Source organism: Nyctereutes procyonoides, unplaced genomic scaffold (genome assembly GCF_905146905.1).
Source record: "Nyctereutes procyonoides isolate TBG_1078 unplaced genomic scaffold, NYPRO_anot_genome, whole genome shotgun sequence".
NCBI lineage: Eukaryota > Metazoa > Chordata > Mammalia > Carnivora > Canidae > Nyctereutes > Nyctereutes procyonoides.
In genome coordinates this window covers 10,194,180-10,217,487 of record NW_026575135.1, presented here as the reverse complement: position 1 = coordinate 10,217,487, position 23,308 = coordinate 10,194,180, and the positions used below count along the sequence as shown (strand labels likewise).

The 23,308-nt window shown below is 43.3% G+C and overlaps 2 protein-coding genes across 3 annotated transcripts in view; both read right to left on the bottom strand.

Moving 5' to 3' along the window:
- Window positions 1-7,894, bottom strand: part of CTNNAL1 (catenin alpha like 1) — a 63,826-nt gene extending 55,932 nt beyond the window's left edge. Inside the window, exon 1 of the mRNA XM_055302696.1 lies at window positions 7,704-7,894. Within this exon, the coding sequence (XP_055158671.1) occupies window positions 7,704-7,826 (123 nt within the window). The 5' untranslated portion in view covers window positions 7,827-7,894. The remainder of the gene's footprint in view (window positions 1-7,703) is intronic.
- A 1,537-nt stretch (window positions 7,895-9,431) lies between these two features.
- TMEM245 (transmembrane protein 245) overlaps window positions 9,432-23,308 on the bottom strand; it is a 102,630-nt gene continuing 88,753 nt past the window's right edge. For both annotated transcript variants that reach the window (XM_055302694.1, XM_055302695.1), the window contains one exon: window positions 9,432-14,557. In XM_055302694.1, coding sequence (XP_055158669.1) covers window positions 14,512-14,557 — 46 coding nt within the window. In that variant the 3' untranslated portion in view covers window positions 9,432-14,511. The remainder of the gene's footprint in view (window positions 14,558-23,308) is intronic.

Below are 23,308 nucleotides of genomic sequence, written 5' to 3'. Positions count from 1 at the left end.
ATTACCCTCATCTTACAGATAAAGACCTAAACTTTGAAGAGGTAAAGAATTTGCCTAAGGTCACAAAGGGAGTAAGTTGCCTACCTGTTAGTAACTACACTGCTTCTTTCATCTCAGGATTATGCTAAAGATCAGGGAAAAGAAAGCTGGTGAGAGTGCCTTGTAAATTATATGTGCCAAATAAAATTTTAGCTATTATTCTACAAAAATAGGAGGCATATTAAATTAGGAATCACAACCTGAAGATGCCCTGACCCCAGAGTCTAGAGAATGCCTGAATGAACTGGAAAAAAAGAGGGCAGAAAGGTATCCCATGGGGAAGAAAGAAGATCTAATATATTGAAGAATTCTGCTGTGGAATAAAAGAATAAGAACTGGGGCTTATTTGATACCTTCTACCAAATGGTGTCAAGAAGTACCAATCTCCGACAAAGTATATCCCAATAGTTAAGAATATGAACTATGGCATACTTTGCCTGGGCTTGAATTCTGGCTCTGTTGTGTGACAATGTGGCAAGTCACCTAACCTTTCTATAACTCCATGTTCTCATCTGTAAAAACAGGAATAATAATAGTACCCATTTCACAAGATCATTGTGGGGAATACATTAGTAAATTAAATAAAGTATTTAGAATAGTGTCTGGTATATAGTAAACATTACATAATTGTTAGATATTACAGTTTACATTTCTAGAATCTCTCCTTTCCTCATGTTTGTGATATTATTCTTATTTTCTAGAGTAGCTCACAGTAATCTCTTCATTGAAATGGATTTTCTTAGTTTACTTACTTATTTTGGGGGGAAGCAAGAAAGCAAGTGAAGACCAGGAAGAAAAAAAAAAATGACAGTAGCCCAGATAAAAGAACAATAGCTTAAGCCCCTGGGACCTGAAAATAAGGGAGCTAGCCCAGTACAGAGAAGTTTGTCTCTGGGCTTAACTCATGAGAGAGTTCTCAAAATTATATAGAACATAGATATAAAAATTAGAGGTGCCTGGCTGGCTCAGTCAGTAAAGCATGTGGTTCTGGATCTCAGGGTTCTGAGTTCAAACCCCACACTGGGCAGGGAGCCTACTTTAAAAAAATAATAATAATAATTAGCTAATCAGCTATAGAAACCAGTATAGAAGAAAACGCACCAAATCAGGAGAGGCGCTTTAAAGGAAGCAGGAAAGAAAAGGGCACTGCCACTTACCTTATGTGTTTTATGTTTGCAAGTAAAAAAACAAATATATTTACAGACATAATCAGCAAAGCAGGCCCCATACATACTCTATTCATCTTCAATTAATGAGACAAGGATCCTAAAAAGCCTATAGGACGATACAGAGACAGAAAAGGAAAGACAAGGTGAGCTGAGCTACCTTAGAAATAAATGTGAAGGGTCTGTACAATGGTGAAAGAAGTAAATCTATCACAGACAGGAAAAGACTAGTGGGTGTTAGAATAACATTCCACACTAGGGTGGAGTATATGGCAGATATCCCTCTTCCCTTCCTTGGAATAAAAACAATTTAAGCCTGGGAGTGGGCACTTTGACAGGAAGAATAAAGTGATTACCAAAGAAGGTGGAGAGCTGCTCTGCAGAAAATGTGTTTGGGCCCCAACCCAGGGCATTTTAAACAACTGTCGGAATTAGAAAATATATAACAAAGGAGTATATATAATACATATGTGCACAGTATAAAGAAATGGAAGGCATATGCACCCAGCACCAAGCTTAGGAGAATACTACCAATATCTGAGAACCCACACATCTTGCGGGCTCCTCCCTACCTTTCCACTCACTGCCTTCCCTCAGAGAAACTACTGTCCTGATTTTGGGCTTATCACTTCCTTATTATAACTACTGCACAGATGTTATATCCCTAAATGATATACAGGTTTCCTTTTGCCTGCTTTTGAGCCTTTAATTTTTTTTCACTCAACATTATGTTTTTGAGATTCGTCCATACTGATAATTATAGCTGTGGTTCATTCACTTCACTGCTTCACAGTGTCTCACTGTATGAATGTAGCACAATTTATTTAAACATCCTACCGTTAAAAGACATTTATGTAGATTTAGGTAGTTTCCAGTTTGGGGCCATTAGAAGTAAAAAGAAGAAGAAGAAGAAATAAGAAGAAATAAGAAAGAAGAAGAGGAAGAAGAAGAGGAGGAGGAGGAAGAAGAAGAAGAAAGAAGAAACCCAAAAAACAAAAAACAAAACTATCAACATTCCAAGCCATGTCTCTAACATACATGCAGGACTTTCTCCAGGGGTATGGATTTTGGAAACTTGCTGGGCCATAGGTAATACCCAGCTTCAACATTAGATTATATCAAACTGTTTTCCAAAGTGGTTTACTGTTGACATTCCCATTGGCTCCACATTTCTCACCAATACTTGTTCTCATTATGGTTTTAATTTGTACTCCAGTGATTTCTGATGAAACATCTTTTATGTCTTTTAGCTACCTATTTCCTCTTCCATGAGATGACTCTTTTATTTTTACCAATCTTTAACAGGTAATCTTTTTTACTTTTGATTCATTGCAGTCCTTTACTTATTCTGGGTACTACCAATCATTTATTGGTGATTTGTGTTATAATCATATTCTCGGGGTGAATGGGTGATGGGCACTGAGGGGGGCACTTGACGGGATGAGCACTGAGTGTTATTCTGTATGTTGGCAAATTGAACACCAATAAAAAATAAATTTATTATTAAAAAAATAATAAATGAATTTAATAAAACCAAAAAAAATCATATTCTCCACTTTATGGCTTGTCCCTTCAATTTTGACAGAGGTTCTTCATTCTAATGGAGTCAAATTTAGCAATTTTTGCTTAGAGTTTTTACTTTCAAAGTATTAAAAATTCACTTCCCACCATGAGGTGGTGAAGATATTGCCCATTATTTTTCCCCTGAAAGTGTTACACATTTTTGCTTTCTTATTGATGTCCTCAACCTATCTGGAATTGATTTTTGTATATGCTGTGAGACAGAGATCCAATTTCATATGTGACTATTAGATAACAATTGTCTCAGCCCCATTTTTAAAAAGTTTTCTTTTCCTTACTAACTAGCAGTGCCAATTATGTGAGTTATCAAGTTTCCACATATGTGTAGATCTGTATCTAGGCTCTCTGTTCCCTTTCACTGGTCTATTGCCTTAATTATGATAGCTTGATAGTGTCTTGAAATCTTCCCACTTTGTTTCTCATCTGGCTATTCTTGGCTCTTTGCTCTTTCATATAATTATATGAAATTATAATTGCCTTTTATCAAATTCTACTCAAAAAACCCTGTTGAAATTTTCATTGGAATTGCATTACACTTATAGATTAATAGGGAAAATTGATGTGTCTATAATATTGAGTCAATCTAGTCATGAATATAGTACTTCAACTCCATTTATCTATATCTACTTCGGCTTTCAATAACTTTTTAAAATTCTTAGGGCACCTGGCTGGCTCAGTATGTAGAACATGCAACTCTTGATCTTGGGCTTATGAGTTTGAGCTCTACATTGGGTGTAGAAATTGCTTAAAAATAAAATCTTTAAAAAATATAAAATTAAAAATTCTTTTCACAAAATTTGGCATCTCTTTTACTATGTATATACTCCTAGGAACTTCATTTTTTTGCTGTCATTTTTATTTTAACTGGTATTTTTTTAGAATTACTTTTCTGTTGTTTTTTACTAATGTAGATGGATGCAGTTGACTTTAGTATGCTACATTCAGTGAACTTACTAAACCTCCTAGTTTTTTATTTTATTTTTTTAATTTTTTTTATTTATTTATGATAGAGAGAGAGAGAGAAAGAGGCAGAGACATAGGCAGAGGGAGAAGCAGGCTCCATGCACCGGCAGCCCGATGTGGGATTCAATCCCGGATCTCCAGGATCGCGCCCTGGGCCAAAGGCAGGCGCCAAACCGCTGCGCCACCCAGGGATCCCAACCTCCTAGTTTTTATGATTTATCTGTGGACTCTTAAGAGTTTTGATTTTTACTTCTCTATCTTTACACCTTCCACTACTTGTCTCATTGCACTGGCTAGGATTTCCAGTACAATGTTGAGTAAAAGCTGGAATAGCATATATCCCTCCTCTTGTTTCTGGTTTTAAAAGAGATGTTTTGCTTTGCTTTTTAAGATTTACCTATTTATTTGAGAGAGAGAGAAGAGAATACAGGGGAAGAGGGGGAGAAAGAGTATAAGCAGCCTCCCTGCTGAACATGGAGCCCAACTAGGGGCTTGATCCCAAAGCCCCAAGGCCATGACCTGAGCCGAAATCAAGAGTTGGATGCCTAATAGACTGAGCCACCCAGGCGTCCCAGGAAATGTTTGTTTTAAATCTGACTAGTTGCTATGATGTTAACTGTAGGTTTTCTATAGATAATCTTTATCAGGTTAAGGAAGTTCTCTTTCACTACTAGTTTGCTAAGTGTTTTTTATCATGACTGTAATTTGGATTTAATTGAACGCGTCTTCTGCATCTACTGATAAGAACATGTATCTTTTGTAATATGTGAATGCAGAAAATAATACACATTTGTCTAAATTTAACTCAACCTTGCATTCCTAGAATAAGGCCAGAGTCTTACTTACAGAGTCAGAAGAGGTTTTATGATACCTGCTTAAAATTTACTAAGTTTTATGATGCTAGTCTTACTTGCTCCCTCAAGACCCTGTCTCCTTTACGACATCATACCTGACTCATCCAAGCCTTCTCTGACCTCTTAGAGCATTTACTATTGATGTTATTCATTTGACACTCAGCATTTGCTAATTTTTATATGTCTGTCGCCCAACTTGACTACAGGTCCCTCAAGGACTAGGTAGTAAGTACACAATAAATGCTTACTTAAAATATTCTTGTGGATAAAATGGTGAAACAGGAATTGGATAATGCATAATCCCTAAAAAATGAGTCTTCTGGACATGAATTTTCTAGAAAACTGCAGTTTTAAGCAAAGTCAACTTTTACTTGTTGAGTACAGTCAATCATTAGGAACAGCAGTTATGGTATTGTGTGTGGATATATAACATGTGGGATGCAGAATCTCAGCTATGACCCTGAATGAATCTTTAACAAGGAAGAAAAAAAAAAAAACTGACATTTTTCCCCTTTAGCACTGGCCTCTAGTTAACTCTCAGCAGCAATTCACAGATGCACACATTTCCTCCTCCACTCCACCCTCTTTTATCCCAGAATTACACAATGCAAAACTGTAGGACTGATACATTTTTAGCAGTGAAACTGAAAAGTTGCCATTTCTCCAGATTACAACTACTTTCCACCTTGGTTTTCCATTGTGGACTCTCTTCTCTGTACCTACTACTAGCTGACCTCATCACTGCTTCTAATCTCTAGAGAGAACACAGCATACGGTGTAACTTAGAGTACAGAATCTGGAATCAGGATGCCTGGGTTCAAATGCTAACTTGACGCAGTTCAAAGTCCCAGGATAAGTTACTTAACCTCCCTATTCCTCAGTTTCCTCTTCCATATAATGAGAATAAACACATATCTACCTCATAAGATTGTTATGAGAATTAAAGGAGTTAATATTTATAAAGTGCTTAGACCATGCCCTAAAATATAGTAAGCAACACACATCTTGTTAAATAAATGGAGAAAATACTGTAAAAAAAAAAAAATATATATATATATATATACTGTCAAGTTGAACTCCACCACTCTCTTATCACTCTTTAAACTACTCCAGTATTTCTCATTCTGGGTTGTGGTTGTATTGGTGGCATTCTTTTGAGGGAGGAGGACGGGGCAGATTGTCCTGATCAGATTATTGAGTGATCCTAGTACTCCTTTCCCCTGGTCAGTGACTGTATCAGACATGGAAGGGAAGGAGGGGTGGTAGTGTCAGGTATTCATTCACTGTTCTGTTAGCAAAGCTACAGTGAGCACAGGTAAAAAGAAAGAAAAGAAAAGAAGAAAGGAGAAAAGTAGCTGTTTATTTAATCAGCATAACGGGAATCCAGGGACATGTGTCACTGCTATTTCCAAATATTTGCAGGGCTGGGATGGAGAAGAGATAACATGTAAATTCTGCGCAACCGCTACGGGCTCCCCATCACTGAACATGTTTAAGCAGGAGACTGGCGACCAGGTGTAAGGATGCCGGAGGAAAGAATTTTTTCAATTTAGAGTCAGATAACCTTTAAGATACCTTCTACCTCTAAAGTCTTGGCAACACTAGCGTGAGTCATCAAGACATTACAATCTGGCTGTGAGTCACAGTCGCCAACGCGCTGCAGGCCCCGAATCCTCCACTCCCCACAGGGCTGGCACGTCGCGGCGCAGCGGGGCGAGGAATTCCAGCCCGCGGGCTGCGTAGAACTTCTGTAACAAAAACTTCTCCAAGACTCCGCGCGGCCAATTAGCTGATTCCAGGCTTCTGTCATGACCAACAAATACAATAAAGCAGGCATCCCGGACGGGACCCGGCAGAAAGACGCGCATCCGGACGCACCGAGACGCGGGCTTCGCGGCGCTCTGCCGAGGCCACACAAAAGCCGCCTGAAGCGGGCGGCAGGTTACGGGCGGGGGCGGGGGCGCGGGCGCGGGCGCGGGCGCGGGCGGGCAGGGTGGCCCGGGGTGCACCGGCGCCCAGCGAGCCGACACGCGCAGGGCACAGGGACAAAGGCCTCGGGGACAGCGCGCTGGGCCCGGACACCCGCACGAACGCCCCGGCCCGAGTGGCCAGCAGCCGGCGTGTGGGCTCCGCAGGGTCCTGTCTGCCTCGGGGGAGCCCGCGCTGGGGCCGGGGGGGCCGGGGGGACCAGGGGACCGGGGGGCCGGGGGGGCCAAGGGGGCCGGGGGGGGACCGGGGAGACCGGGGGTCGGGGGGGGTCGGGGGAGCTGGGAGGCTCGGGGGGAGCGGGGGGGGCGGGGGGGCTGGGGGAGCGGGGATCGGGGGTCCAAGGGGGCTGAGGCTGGGGACCTGGGGTCGGAGGGGGCGGGGCGACCGGGGACTGGGGGCACCGGGGGCCGGGGGAGCCCGGGGGGATCGGGGGCCGGGAAGACCGGGCATCGGGGGGGCCAAGGGGGCCGGGGGGGTCTGGGAGGACCGGGGACGGGGGTCGGGGGCTGCGGGAACCGGGGGGGGGGCCCGGGGGTACCGGGGGGACTGGAGACTGGGAGGGGCCAGGGGGACCGGGGATCGGGGGTCCAAGGGGGCTGGGGGCTGGGGAACGGGGGTCGGAGGGGGCGGGGGGACCGGGGGCACCTGGGGTCGGGGAGGGCGGGGGAGCCGGGGGGACCGGGGGAGCCGGGGGCCGGGGGGGTCGAGGGGGTCGAGGGGGCCGGGAGGACCAGGGGGGCCGGGGGGACCCGGGGGGCCGGGGGCGCATCCCGACGCGGGTGGCGCGGGGCAGGCCGGGAGGCGCACCTGCCCGCGGGGCCCTCGGGGCGGCACCGGGCCCCCGCCCGTCTCCGCCGCCGCCGCGCAGCCCCCCGGCCTCGCGGGACCTCGGAGGGTCGAGACCGCCGCCGCCGCCACCGCCGCCGAGGCCGGCCCCCAGGCCCCCGCCGGGCGGCCCGACCCGACGCCGCGGTCGTGCTGCGGAGTGTGGGGCAGGGCAGGGCAGGGCTGCCTCCCCGCCGGGCCCCGGGCCCCGGGCCGTGCGAGCGGGCGCCGCCATCGCGGGCCGCGGCCGCAGGGAGACGAGGGGCCGCGCCGGGCGCCGCTTTACCTGAGAGACCAGCGGGAGCAGAGTCTGCTCCACCGAACGAGTTTTGATCTCGAGTCCCGAGTCGAAGGCGAAGCCCGACGGGCCGGCGCCGCCAACGCCGGCCGGGCCCGAGGAGGCGGCCATGGCCCTCGGCCCGTCGCGCAGCCGGGACGCCGCGCCACTGCGGGGCCGCCGCCCGCCAGGCTGCACGCCCGCGGCCGCCGCCGGGGAACCGCGCCGCCCGAGGCCCCGCCCCCGCCCGGGCCCCGCCCCCGCCCGGGCCACGCCCCCGGACTGGCCCCGCCCCCGTCCGGGCCACGCCCCCACGCGCTCAGGTCTGGGGTCCGCCCCGCATCCCCGCTCCATCTGGTCCCCGCCAGGACCCGCCACAGCAGACACCTGCCACCAGCAACGCTTTTCGTCCTCCTGGTAGGTGACTCGTCTTAACTCCCGAGTTCCCGCGAGGATTTCTGGAAGCTGAGCCAACTGGTGGAGCAGAACCACAGTCAAGTCTGCCGGAAGGGTCTTTTACCCTGACGCTGTTATTCTACCGAAAAAGGGTCTTTCTGGAGCTCCTCCTGTAGGTCCCATTTCCCCCTCCTCCTCTTCTGACCCTATCTTTCTCACAATTTGGGCTGGATCGAGAATGAAACATTTGGTAATGCAGCCTTAAGGAGTACGTCTGGGTTCGTAGCAACGAGGCAGTGATTTGGGTATGTTTTAGGCTACTGTCCAAAATTAGTGTTTAAAAGGAAATTAACTAGGGCATATGGAAAAGCTTCCCCAAAGGGGGGTTGAACTCATGACCCGAAGATCAAGACTTCAGCTAAAATCAAGAGTCAGCTTCCTAACTGACTGAGCTACCCAGGCGCCCCTAAGACTACTTTTCAGGCTTGCTTCTCCCCTAGGGCCTAGCACAGAGTAGTTTCCTAAAGGCTGTTTATCGATTGAGAAGATCGTTAGTATACATTTCTCACTAAACCACTTAACAGTAAGGCTAAGAACCAGGAAGCCCGGACATGATCAGATGGGAGGGAGAACACACCACCCCCTTTCCCCAGGAGTTCCAGAAGCAAAGCCAAAAGGTTGTTAGAAACACACACCACCCTGTGAGGGGATCCTTGGCTTAAGTACTGAGGGACATGGAGAAATATTTGTGAATTACCATATCTGCCAATAAGCGACTAGCAGAGTAGAAAATCTGAGGCTGGCGAGTCCACCCCTCCACTTTTACCCAGATCATTTCTCCATCCGTGTCAGATTGATGAGCTCAATACCACCAACTCCAGGTGTCAGAGGCTCTTTGCCGAGCTTGTGAGATGTGCTTCAAGTATTCCCACTTGGGGTTCAGCTCCGTCTGCCAGTGCTGCACAGGTATCTTTGCTATTGAAGACAGACATTATGTAGACTTTTCTTCATTCAAAATGTGCAGTTCCCTTAACCAGCTTTCTTTTTCTTGTATTCTTACTCCCCAGCCACTCACCTTACCATTTCCTTGGCTACACACAAGGCTACCTTCCTCTGTGCTCTGAGGGCTCCAGCTTCAGTCCTGGAACTTTTTACCTTTTTAAGGTGCCCACATCCACTCTCTGGACACATGTTCTTTTATGTAAGCTGCCTATATTACATAAAAATTCAGCGCAGGCACTGGAAAGTATAGAAGGCCTAGGAGACGGATGTATTCGTGAAAGTTTCACCCCACTGAAGGTCAAATTTCTCAACAGAAATGAGACTAAGTTTAGCACCTCATTCATTCAACACTAGTAATTTTATTTCAAAATATAAATATTTCACATTTACAAAGAGGTTACATTAGAAGGTTGTCAAAGCAAGTTAAAGCTAAGTAGCATCTGTGTGAGAATAAAGAATATGTACTGTTGTATTTGAATAAACTTTTTCGCTTTCAAACCAGCTCTACTTTGCCTGAGAATGCAGAGGATATCTTTTCCAAAAGTTACATAAGCAATTACAACTATGTATCCAAGCTTGGTTTTCGAATCAAATGGTATTTGAAACGTATTTAGTCACCCAAACAAGTGGCACTGCAAAAGACAAAAGAAAGGTTTTCTTTGGGATAGCTCTAATGAGAGTTACACTTTCTGGGTCACTGCAATAAAAAAGAAATAGGATTTGATAGTAGGCCAAAATGATACTACTTTAAGATTCGCCTTCCACACCTTTCAATTGTAAGATATAAAGCCAGAAGAAAAATAAGAAACCAGGTGTGGAGTAAAGAACTCTGGACTTGGAGTCAGAAGTCCTGCAACTGAATTCTGGCTCCATCACTTTATGGTATAAACTTACAGGAAAAATCACAAAAAAACCTTTCTGAGCCTCCAGTGCCTCATTTGATAATACTTAACACCTGCCTATCTCACAAGGTTGTTATGAAAGCAGTCTGAAAACAAAAGAGTGACATACAAAGGCATTATTAAAATGTATTATCAATAGATCACCACTGTATTTGCACATTAACAGATCCTTGAAAAACTTGCAGAACTAAACACAAATACTGATTTTACACACCATAGGTGGAAAAGAATCTCTATACTTTACGTATAGCTCTGAATGGCAAATATGTTTTCTTTCTGGTATCTCACTAACCTTTGAGATTTATTATAGTTTATGTGGTACTGTAGTAATAGATTTACCATTCAGAATTTCCATTAAGGATGTCTCCTAAAAGAGCTGTAAACTTACTCAAGAGCCATGTTTCCCAAAGGACCAATAGTCCTTGGAGAAGCTCTACTAAAAGGATGGGGGCAGGGGACGGGGGGTTGCAGTGTAAGGTCAAATAAGTCTAGTAAACACAGTCTTTGTCCCCTCATAAATTCACAATATGTAACAGCACGCTAAAAACTCTTAGAAGTCCTACAGAAAGGAAACAATCTCAGCATTCCTCAATTTTAATTGACCACAGAGTCCCCTTCCCCCATGCACACTTTTGTCTCTTATAACATCTAATAACATCCCTTGGAACTACTGCTATAAGAAACACATTTTTCCAAAAGCTGCTCAACTATAAGGGAAAAAAGGGAAGAGAAGTAGAACAACAGGCTAAGAGAAAAAAGAACTGTATTCTACTCAGAATTCTGTTACTAACTGGCTCTGTATGTGTTAGAAAAGTCATTTTACCTATAGATTTGTTTTCTCCCCTAGAAAAGGACAGGATCACCTAATTATAAGGCCCTTTGGGGCAGCCCCAGTGGCTCAGCGGTTCAGCACCGCCTTCAGCCGGGCGTGTGATCCTGGAGACCCGGGATCGACTCCCACGTCGGGCTCCCTGCATGGAGCCTGCTTCTCCCTCTGCCTGTGTCTCTGCCTCTCTCTCTATTTGTCATGAATAAATAAAATCTTAAAAAAAAAAAAGGCCCTTTGTAGCACAGAATTTCCACGACTCAAGTAGACAGAACATCTCGATTTACAATTCTCTCGATTATTTTTAAACTATCAAAAAATAACTGCTCTGGTTTTAGCACATTATCTTGCAGGTCCTTAATACATTAATGAAATGAATATATTTTGATGGCAAATGTGTAAGAACAAAAATTAAAGAAAAAAAAAGTACTTGCTCTCAGCTGGAACTCACACTTGTTGCCAGGGACCATCTCCAATGTGAAATGCCTACTGTAATACTCTTCTTAGAGTCTTAGAAGACCCCCTAGAGGAAACTGGCAGTCGGGACTAGAGCATGGGAAGTTCTGAAGGGGGTTTTTCCTATAAACCCTGAAGTTGAGAGCCCTGGATAGCTCACCTAAAATTTTTTTTGCTCTAATCTGACCCTTCATGGCCTGAATTTCTGAGTATTTATTGCCCAGTAGTGATACATCCTGAAGTACTAAATACAACCCGTGTGGGAACTAGGGGTACGAGTAGGGTCACAATGGGTATTGAAGACCAAGGTTAGCCAGAGACCTTGTCTGCAAGCCCCTTAGCAGCACTTTAAATGGAATAAGCTGCTGTTTCCAAAGGCTCTGAGTTTGTTTAAATACAGCATGCCTCCAGAAACACTTCTTGGGTAATCCTCCCCTTGTCGAGAGTCGATCTACACCAGTCTCACAAGGCACAGGAAAATTCTGCAAGCTAACTACCTCTAATAGGACAGAGTGTTAGGAGTCCTCACAAATTTAAACAGAAGTAAGACGTGTATCTCAGGCACTGCGACAGATCACTTCCAGAAACACAGAATGTGATAGGGATTTTGGAATGGAAGAAGGATTTATAGGACATGGGTTTTATGATAAAAACGTTATACTTTATTCTCAGAAAAAAGAGGAGCACGTCTGTGTAGAGACTTCTATCTTCTCCCGTTCCTCCATTCGATTTACAACGGAAATGGTGAATGTGAACTTAAAACTAATCTTTAATAAAGCTATAAAAATGTAAGACTGTGTGATAGGATTTCTGTATCCATTTTTACTGGCACTACTTCATTAATGCACTGTCTGTCCCTAGGGAAATGTATTCTTTCTGGGATAAATCCTGAGAATGTGGGGATACGCTGTTTTGAGACATGAGCTTGAGACTCCCTGATTTTCATACCACGTGATCTCTGTGCCCTGTGAAAATTGTGTAAAACCTCTTCACTATCTAAGGGAATATGTTTCTCTGTTTGAGGACCCCTCCCCCAGCTGGTTGGCCTTCTGAGTCCTTACGCAGCTGCTGGAGCACTGGGGCAGGGCAATTCAGGCCTCCTGAAAACTGTGTAGCACTCTGGAGGTACCTCTGCTCCTGATTTTTCGAGTGATATTATATCACTGCCAATTTTGGAGCTCCAAACCATTCTCTTAGGGCTCAAAGTTCCTAGGAACCTGATATTTATACTAATAATTATGACCAGTAACAGTCATACATTAGGCTCAAGTTTTTTTGTTTTGTTTTGTTGTATCACTTTATACAGCTAAAAACACTTTGGAGGAACATAATTTGTATATGCACACTAAACTCACTATGTATAATAGTTGTCTCTTATGATATGTGCCAATTATAGCTATAAACTTACCAGTATACAATTAACAAAAACAAACCTGATTTCTTTTTTAACCCTTTTAATGCAAAATTCATAATTTTAGCAAGCACAAGATCTAAGATTTACATGGGGGGAAAGGGCCTTCCTAGGAGCTATCCCCTACAGCACCCTGTACAGTGGTTGGCATGGAAACCAGAGATGGCCAACTTTCAATGAATGTGTTACTGAACAAACAACTGAACAACTGACTAAGGAAAAAAAGGAGTCCATTAGCGGTCAAATGGAACGCTTGGTATAATACCAGATTATAATTGTAGAAGGATAACAAAAACAAGAGATCTGCACGTAGGCTACTATAGAAACAGTCAAAACCCTCACAGGAGCCTCTTTTCCTATACGGAGTTAATTTCTTAAGTAATATCAGAATAAATTTAAGCTAATTATCATTGACTATGCTTCTCAGTCAGATGGTTTAGAAAACAAAATGATTTTTACTTTTAGGCATTTTTGAAAGGGAAGTCTTTGATATTCAAGGAACGCTTTCTCCTCCTATTCCCCTGGGGATGGAGAAAGCGCCCAATGATTGTTTTGTACAGTGGGAAGGAGACCAAGCTAAGAGCTGGGTTCTGGCCCCAGCCTGTCCTTAACTATAGGACAAATACTGGGAAAACTGTATACAGTTGTGGAAGAAATAATACAGCATAGCAGAGTTTGCAGGCTATAGAGTCAGAAAGATTTGAGGTAAAAATCTTACTAAACTTTTCTGAACCTTAGTTTTCCCATCTGTACGGAAGTGGTATGAAATGATATAAAGCTATATGAAAGCTGCCAGGAAGGGACTGTGAAATAATATGCGCAAAATGACTTTGTAAGATGCAAAGCACTATGCTGGTTATTGTGATGTCTGGGAGACTTAACAAGTCATAATTCAACACGCCTTCATCTAGAGTCTTATGTGCAAGGCACTGTGCTAAGTGATGGAAAAATACTACCTGAATGTAACATTCTACTGCTAATAAGTAACCAATTGGCATAATTCCAAATAAGTAAACAGGGATACATTTAACAACTCAGAGAACTGCTACTCCTGAGATTTTTCACTCAGGGCCTTTGGAAAGAAAATCTGAACCAGACATGAATTCTGTTGTACTGTTACCATTAACAGCAGCGTAATAAGTATTTTACTTCAAAGTGGTCAACCGAGTTTTAGGAATTTGGCAATAGAGTAATGGCGGATGGGAGGAGGAGAAAGGGGAGGAAGAGCTTGTTTTTCTGTGTCTCCTATGGTTGCAACACACAACTAGCTGACCTTCAAATACGCCACCCCGCCTTACACTTACGGAGGGGACCATGCATGGGGGGAGAGGGGTGGAAGACTCCCTTTTCCTGCTCCAGCAACTACATATTCAAAAGTTGAAAAACCCTCTTCATTAAAAAGTGACGGTCATAGAAAAGTTTAAGAACAGATTTCTTAAACCAGGAGAAAATGACGCTGTGAATACTTTTAACGGCAGGTAGTTCAGGCTCTTGAAATAACTTTATAAATACATATTATAATGATATAGATAACCAAAGTGGGAAATCTCAAGCCATGGTACCAGTGTATAAACTGAAACTTTTCAAGCCATCGAGTAAGTGAGCAAACCACAAATCTGAGCTCTAAAGCTGTGCTTTAAAAGGCAAAGCAACCCACAGCAAGTTCTCTCTTGTCCAGGTATTCTGTATGGAAGGCCAGGAGGGTTCGGCTTCTTCCCCGGGCTCTGCTTGCTAGGCACAGATGAAAGGACAGAAGGCCACAGCTGAGCTGGGCTCACTATCAAGACTGAACCTCCTACAGAAATCACTGTGGTGCAAACCATGTCAGTCTACGGAAGATTTCAGATCATCAGAAATATCATGGAAAGTCCTGTAAGAAGAAAAGAGAGAATGATTAGTTCTGGTTTTGGAAAAGGCAATGGGGGTAGAGAAAGCCAAAGAAATACTTAAACAAAAAGAAAACCAAAACAGTGTCCAACCAATAAGTAATATAGAATAATAGAATAATACCTTATTTTTATAACCTGAAAGCCTTGAGAAGGTTATATAGTCACTATATATTTTTAGTACTTTCACTGAGTATTGTATTGTTTTAAAGTCTGCTAGTTGGGGATCCCTGGGTGGCGCAGCGGTTTAGCGCCTGCCTTTGGCCCAGGGCGCGATCCTGGAGACCCGGGATCGAGTCCCACATCAGGCTCCCTGCATGGAGCCTGCTTCTCCCTCTGCCTGTGTCTCTGCCTATCTCTCTCTCTGTATCTCTCATGAATAAATAAATAAAATCTTTAAAAAAAAAAAAAAAATAAAGTCTGCTAGTTGTCTCTCAGTCTTTGGTAACAAGAATTCCTTTTTTTTTTTTTTTTTTTTTGTCTCCCATCCAAGACTATCTCCCAGACTCCATTGAAACTATGTATAACTGGGATCCCCGGGTGGCGCAGCAGTTTGGCGCCTGCCTTTGGCCCAGGGCCGATCCTGGAGACCCAGGATCGAATCCCACATCGGGCTCCCGGTGCATGGAGCCTGCTTCTCCCTCTGCCTATGTCTCTGCGCCTCTATCTCTCTCTCTGTGTGTGACTATCATAAATAAATAAAAAATTAAAAAAAAAAAAAGAAACTATGTATAACTATATGATTCAGTGATATCTGGTCTGGATGGAGGTGGTCTGTGCATATCCGAAGTGCCTCCCCTAACAGCTAGCTTGCCTTTGCTACATCATTTACATGCCCGAGCTACGAGGATGTCACTCAGTCAGGTCTGTGTCGTTGGTGGCCAGCTCAGAGTTTATTGATGAGGAGTTCAAGATCCCATCTTAGACTAAAAGATCTCACACCAAGGCTGGCAGAACAGGATGTAGGGAGACTGGGCATGAATGTCTTAGAAAGAGTCATTTGAGCCCTAGACTGCCTACCTCTGGCTTCTTTTGTCCAGGAAGTAAACTTCTAGCTCATTTAAGTCGCTGTTATTTTGAGTTCTGTTGATGGTAGGATTTTTTTAGTTTTGGGGACTTTTTTTCCCTGTTTATATATGCTCAACTCTATCTTAAATGGCAAAGAGACAAAGCACACATGTATTACCCTTTCAGACAGAAGTTACATTGCTCCTTTAGAGCAATATCATAAACTAGGAACTCAGAAAAATAGTTAAGCTTAAAATGTTTGCATTTTTCAAAAACAATTCTGAAGTCTTCAAGTTATATTAATTTGTAGCCACACCACTATACTATGTTGTATCTTCTTAATTTATCAGTCATATAAAGCCCATTTTTAGGGCAGCCCAGATGGCTCAGCGGTTTAGCACCACCTTCAGCCCAGGGCGAGATCCTGGAGACCCAGGATCTAGTCCCACATCAGGCTCCCTGCATGGAGTCTGCTTCTCCCTCTGCCTGTGTCTCTGCCTTTCTCTGCGTGTGTGTCTCTCATGAATAAATAAATAAAATCTTAAAAAAAAAAAAGCCCATTTTATTTGCATACCTATAATCACGTATTGGTTACTATAAACCGATTACTCAACTTTTTCATTACAACTAGGCCTAAAGAAGAATATAAGGAAAGTATTCCAAAATTTCAGAAAACAACTCAGTTACAGAAACAAAAAGTTGACAAAAAGTTGTCACCGAGTACAAATCATCTAAAAATATAGAAAGCAAATAATCTGTCCTTCAGGTGCAATTCCACACTCATGCCACCTCTCTTACCCCTTTTTGCCTTATTCCTTTGTCTTCTCAATTTTCATGTAACACTATTAGGCAGGTTTAGCTGGGTGAAGCACAGGCAAATTAAAGACTAAACCTTTAGCACAATGTCAGAAGTACTTCAGAATCAAAAGAGCACAGGTACAATGTTAGAGAAGAGATTACGTTCAAGGACACTGCTTTATCTCAAGGCTGCCTCTGTACCTCTGACGCATGCCTCCAATTAGCACAGCTCTACTTCCAAAAAAACAGCTCTGAAGACTGGATAACCCTTCCTATTGTTTTGAAAGGGTGTACATGTGAACATGGCCAAACCTACCATGTTGAATATATGCTGATAGGCAAGAGAATTGGAGTGAATTTTGTTTCCTTAAATATTTTTACACTCTGAAAGAAATCCTCCCAAAGGAAGATTTAAAAAAAGAAAAGAAAAGGAAGATGTAAAAAAAAAAAAAAGAAAAGAAAAGGAAGATGTATATACACACAGGACTTATATGTGTTACCATCTATCTGTACATCAAATCAGGGTTTCTGAACAGCAGCGCCATCAACATTTTTGTGCATTATAAGATGTTTGGCAGCATCCCTGCCTCCAATTGCTGGAGCTGTAACAATCAGAAAGTCTCCAGACATTGACAAATATCTCCTGAGGGAAGCAAAAATCATGCCCCCACGCCCCCAAACCATTGCCCTAGCTGTCTACTTATTTATCTATTTTTCATAGTCTCACCTAAATTTGTGTTCCTTCGTTTGTGTACAAAGTTGGCTATGAGCTGTGAGAAGCCGTGGAAAATCTTTAAAACCAGTAACCAAAAACTGGCTGATATTAAAAAGCATTATCCAATACACAACAGGTTTTTAAATTCATCCTTTGAAATCTTTTCACATTTCTAAGATACTTGTAAGTTGGGATCTCTATTCAATTTCTCTAAATTATGAATGAAAACTTCTGCCTCGGGGCAGAGATGCATGAAATGAGATTAAGACTGTGGTTGGCCTGGTGACTGCTCTCTGTTGACAAGTAAGATTAGCTGTCACCTTGAAATTCATACCTACTATTCAATTCTGCCCCCAGGCCAAGAAAGCCTCCAAAAGGACCCAGAAAAAAAAAAGAAAACAAAGTGAAGCAAGCTGAGAAAACAGTTACTAACAGTTTTCCAACTCAACAGTCTACCTTTTCTAGATGTTTAGGGTGGTGATGGCGGGGTATGTGAGTGTGTGTGTGGAAGGGGGAGGGGGACAGCGACAGGGGGCGGTTGTAGAAGCCTACAGAAAGAACACACTGATCTTTTTAATTTTTTTTTAAGATTTTAATTTATTTATTTTAGAGAGAATGACTGTGTGCGCAGGGGGTGGTGCGAGGGAGAGGAAGAAAATGCTGAAGCAGACTCCTTGCTGAGTACAAAGCCCCACATGGGGCTCAATCACAGGACCCCAAAATCATGACCCGAGATGAGTTGAAACCAAGAGTCAGATGCTCAACTAACTGAGCCACACTGGCGCCCCAGAATTAACACTGATCTTAAAAGTCTATCTCCTAGAAAACAAACTTCCTAACCTAGTGATACAGAAATTATTTCAGTCCTCGTGGAGAAACACTGAACTAACTAATCAGGAGGGCTCATAAAACTTGAACTCTCTAGATTAGGAAGAAACAAAGGGATAATACTGCATTGACAGTATTTCTAGAAATTGTATATGTCCTACCTCAGTCATAAATATAGTATTCTCTTCTAAACCCTAAGGAATTATTATGCTAAGAACTACAGTGACAGAATTTCTCATTTCAGAACAAGAAATGCAGAACAGGAACCACATGAGGTTAGAGGGACAGACTGCTCGGAGAATTTCACAGTTCCTTTAATGGCCATGGGAATTGTGCCGTGTGATTTCTCATTTACAATCCCAGCTCCTTGAATTCTGAATCTTCTTCCTCAAAAGTTTTCTGTAAGATTTTTAAAAATTCATTTATGTAAATGTTTAAACTTTTTTTTAAAGATTTTATTTATTTATTCATGAGAGGCCAAAGAGAGAGAGAGAGAGAGAGAGAGGCAGAGACACAGGCAGAGGGAGAAGCAGGCTCCACGCAGGGAGCCTGACACGGGACTCAATGCTGGGCCCCCAGGATCATGACCTGGGCTGAAGGCAGAGCCAAACCGCTGAGCCACCCGGGCTGCCCAACTTTTTCCGATTTAACAACTCAAGAGTTGTTGACTCCTTGCCTCCTAGAGATACGGAATAAACTTTGGACATTTAAAAATAAAAGGCTTTAACTAATTTAACTTACTGGGCTTGGCATAGCTGAATGTGTATTCCCTAAACCCTCACCTAGCACACAGGTACCAAATCTTGCGACAGGGCACATGTCATCACTATTATGCATATCCCTTCCTTTCCAGCATATTTAGAATTCAGCTCTAAGCCTGCAGTTTACTATGTCCCATCCTCTCTTATCAGCCTCAAGGTAATATTGCAAAAATCTTTATCATCTGATCCATTCTTGGTTTTACTAATCTATCAATTCACTAAATGTTTGCTGAGCATTTTCTATGTGCCGGATACCATGCTAGTAATGGTAAAAGAGTGGTAAACAGATGCAAAGTGGAAGATGCTGTGGCACAGGGGACCACACACTAGGCACATCTTCCCTGGCCCAGAGAGTTCTGGCAATGCTTCTGAGAAGAAGAGTACTTTGTGGACAGGCCACAGTACCAGCCTTGCCTGGGAAGGGTGTGGTATTCTTTATAAAGAGGGAAGCGTATGCAAAGATGACAATAACTTCAGGAAACCAAAACAAGTTCCATATGGCTAGAAAATAAAACACAAGCCAGACAGCAGAGAGAGAGGGAGAGAGAGAGAGAGGAGTCTGCAGATGTAGACAGAAAGCAGGTGTGAAGTCTGGTGGACTCACTTCAAGTTCCCAGCCTATCCTGAAGGGCACGGGAAACCACTGTGGGAATTTTAACAGCACACGGACTTCTACTTGCTTCAGAAAAACCAGAGAGGCTGCGCTACAGAGCACAGCTTGGAGGGGCAAAGGGCAGAGGAAGGGACCAGTGAAGAGGCTGTTCAAATAGCCCCAGCACTGGGTTATACCACTGGAAATACAGAGGAATGAGAGGATTCAGGAAGTTTTCAAGAGACAGAAGCAAAGAAGCAGCAGCAGTGAACGGAGGGAGAGCAGAACCCAGCTCCCGTCCCACCTTCAGCTCTCTCTCTTCTCCCTCATTAGTCCAAACTGGCATGACGGGGAGTACACTCTGGCTGAAATTCTGAAGGTTAATCTAAAGGTCTGCAGCAGTGGTGATGCTTTTTGGAGAAAACCGTCATACCTCATTTTGCAAAGACAAAAAAAAAAAAAAATAAGTTTTTTTTTTTGTGTGTGTGTGTGTGTGTGTGTGTGAGAGAGAGAGAGAGAGAAACCGTAGCTTAATTACTAGACAATTTCTTTTATAACAAAACACGCACTTTCAACTTTGGGCATTAAATTATGCGAGATATTCACAGTCTGGTTAAAAGCACGCTTCTAAAAACAGCAATCAGCTCCTGATAACTCCTCGTGAAAGACCAAGCTGAATTGTCCTTCTTGGTACTGTCAAGAGGTGACAGAGGATAGAGGAGAACCTTAATACAGAGAACAACATTCCTGGAGGAGTCCCTGGGATACATTACTACTTGCTCCTTGCAGGTTTTGCTGAGCTCAATTTTTGCCATAAGTGAAATAAGACATCAAATCAAGTCTGAATATCCTATCCAAAAGTCAAGAAAGTACTCTGAGATACAGGACTGCTGGAGAGTCCCAGCCCTTCCCCACACCTTCCAGACAGCCCCAGTGTTGAAAGAGACAAGAGGAAGTGGTACATTTGGGTTACTCAGTCGAAGCCAAAAGAGTTGGGAGCTTTATGCTCTGCTGTGTCCACGACATTCACCCCAACAAAGACTGCAAACAGCACTATCAACAGTGATAATCGTTTTCCTTAGGTGGACAGTTGCTCATCCCTATGCAGATAGATGGTAGTACACACAGTCTTACAAATGTGTACTTTTGGCTACCAGTGCCTGTATCTGCACATAGAAGGTATGTCTGCCTCGTGAAATGCAACCACCCACCCTCTAGTATCACACTGCAGCAAGCCTGGTAGGTCTGAGGCCCTCAGAAAACCATTATGACAGCAGCTGAGTTAGTAAGAGGATATGTTTCAGGATTAGATCATGCAAGGTCCTGCAAGGATTTTGATCTTCCTCGTAAAACCAATAGGGGCCACTTCTTGGTGAGACAGTATCACGATCAGATATGCTTGCATTTTGAAAAGAACATGTCAGCTGCAGTGTGGAGAAGGGACTAGAGAATTGTAAAAGCAGAGGGTGGGAGATGAATCAGAAGACTAAGATGACCAGGGCAGCCCTGGTGGTGCAGCGGTTTAGCGCTGCCTGCAGCCCAGGGCGTGATCCTGGAGACCCTGGATCAAGTCCCACGTCAGGCTCTCTATATGATGCCTGCTTCTCCCTCTGCCTGTGTCTCTGCCTCTCTCTCTCTCTCTCTCTCTCTGTCTCTAGAATAAATAAAATCTTAAAAAAAAAAAATAGAATCCACCCATTAAAAAAAAAAAAAAAAGACTAAGATGACCAGGACACCTGGGTGGCTCAATGGTTGAGCATCTGATGTCTTTGGCTCAGTTCTTGATCCCGGGGTCCTGGGATCGAATCCTACATCATGTTCCCCACAGAGAGCCTGCTTTTCCCTCTGCCTATATCTCTGTCTCTCATAAATAAAAATTTTTTTAAAAAGCCACTGAAAGTATTTTTTTTTTAAAGGCATAAACTTGAAAGGTGGGGGTGGAGCCGGGGGCAAGTGGAGAACATAAGAGGCAAGAGCCATAAACTATGAGAAGGTGGAAGGCTGGTAGAGCAACCACTCTGACCCTGCCTACCCTAAAAAGCTGATCCTAGGCCAATAGTAGAAAAAGCCAGGAAACAATTTGATTTCTTCAGTAAAATCCCCCATGAGGTTCAGGAATTGGTGATATCAAGTAAACCCTGGAAGTGGGGTGAAGGTGGGGCTAAATGCAAAAAGACTGCTTTAAAGCCTACTTAAAAGGCAGTAGAGGGCAGCCTGGGTGGCTCAGGGGTTTAGCGTTGCCTTTGGCCCCGTTTGTGATCCTGGGGACTGGGGATCGAGCCCCACATCAGACTCCCTACATGGGGCCCGCTTCTCCCTCTGCCTGTGTCTCTGCCTCTCTCTGTGTCTCTCATGAATAAATAAATAAAATCTTTAAAAAAAAAAAAAAAGGCAGTACAACTCCACTGCTCAGAATCTTCACCCACCTCCACCTGGCCACACAGCTGCCCCTGTCATCGGCAGAAAATTAAGAATTTTTTTCCCCACGAGAGAAGGTAAAACAAAAAGTCTCTGGAGTAAGGGACAACAGACAGAGATAAGGGCACGAGTGCACACTGACACTGGGAGACTGCATGAATGCTTCCATCTTGAATGATGCCTGTCCCTTTCCCTCTCTTGGCTCCCAGAATTTTTGCCAGCACCTGGGCCACCAACCCCTAGGCAGGAGATGAGGAAGATCTTTCTCTGAGGAGCTTAGCAGTCCAAAGTGGGAACCAAAAAATGCTAACATCAAGGATTGCACAAGACAATGGCTCTGCTAGATTATGTAATAATAACCCACCCATAGCTCCTGACTGAATGTCTCTTACTAGGAACCAACAGCCAAAAATTCATGAAACTGTGATTATGTTGTGTTAATATGGCAAAGGTGAAGGGATTCTACAGATGCAATTAAGGCTAATTGACTTTAATCAAATCAGTTGACTTTAATCAAAACGAGAGCACACTGGGTAGGCCAAGCCTAATCAAACAAGCCTTTTTAAAAGAGGTCTGAGTAGTCAGAAACACAAATCAGAAAAATGCTCTCTGTTGTTGGCCTTGAAAAAGCAAACAGCCATGTTATGAAACTGCCTATGGAGAGAGAGGCAACCTCTAGGACCTGCCAGCCTCAGTTCTACAACCACAAGACATTGAATCCTGCTAACAAAAGGCAAGCTTGGAAGCCGAGCCACAGAGGATACCTCAGCTCCAGCTGACACCTTGACTGCAGTCTTGTCAGACCTTAAGCAGAAGATCCAGCTAAACTGTGCCTGGACTCCTGACCCCCGGAAACTTTGAAAGAATAAATGCATGTTGTTTTAAAGCCACTAGGTGGTAATTTGTCATGCATCACAGAAAACTAGTAACTACCTGAATGCTAAAAAGGTAATTTTATTAATGTAAATAATACCTCAATAAACCAGATTTTTCAAAATGTGATAAAAATGGAAATTTCTATGGAGGGGCTGGAAAATAAAACTGAAGAAGTCATCCAGAAAACAAAGGCAAAACATCAGTAATGGAAAAAAGGCAGAGATAAGAAAATGAGATGACCAGCATATGAGACTTAACATCAAAATAAGTTTCTGAAAGGATGAGAAGGAAATCATAAATGAAATAATTCAAGAAAAAGTTTAGATCTGCAGAACGGAAGTTTCCAGTTTTAAAGGTATTACCAAATATCAATCAGAACAACAACAAAAGAAGTAAAACAGAACATCATGTAGGGTTTCAAACCCTAAAAGACTCAGGAATTACAAAGACTCAGGAATTAGAACAGCTTCAGACTTTCAACCACCGTGGAGGCCAGAAGACAATGAAGAAATAAAGTCTAAAGGTAAACATTTACAACATAAAATTCTCTACCCAGATAAGCTACTATGTATGACTTTAGGAAAAACCTCTCCAGACAGGACCATCCTCCCAAAATTCACTCCCCACACATTCTTTCCCAAAAATCTATAGGAGTCTGCGCTCCAACAAAAAGGGAATAATAAATCAAAAAAGAAAATGAAATGGGGAATCGTAAGGGAAGTAAGAATTCCAACACAGG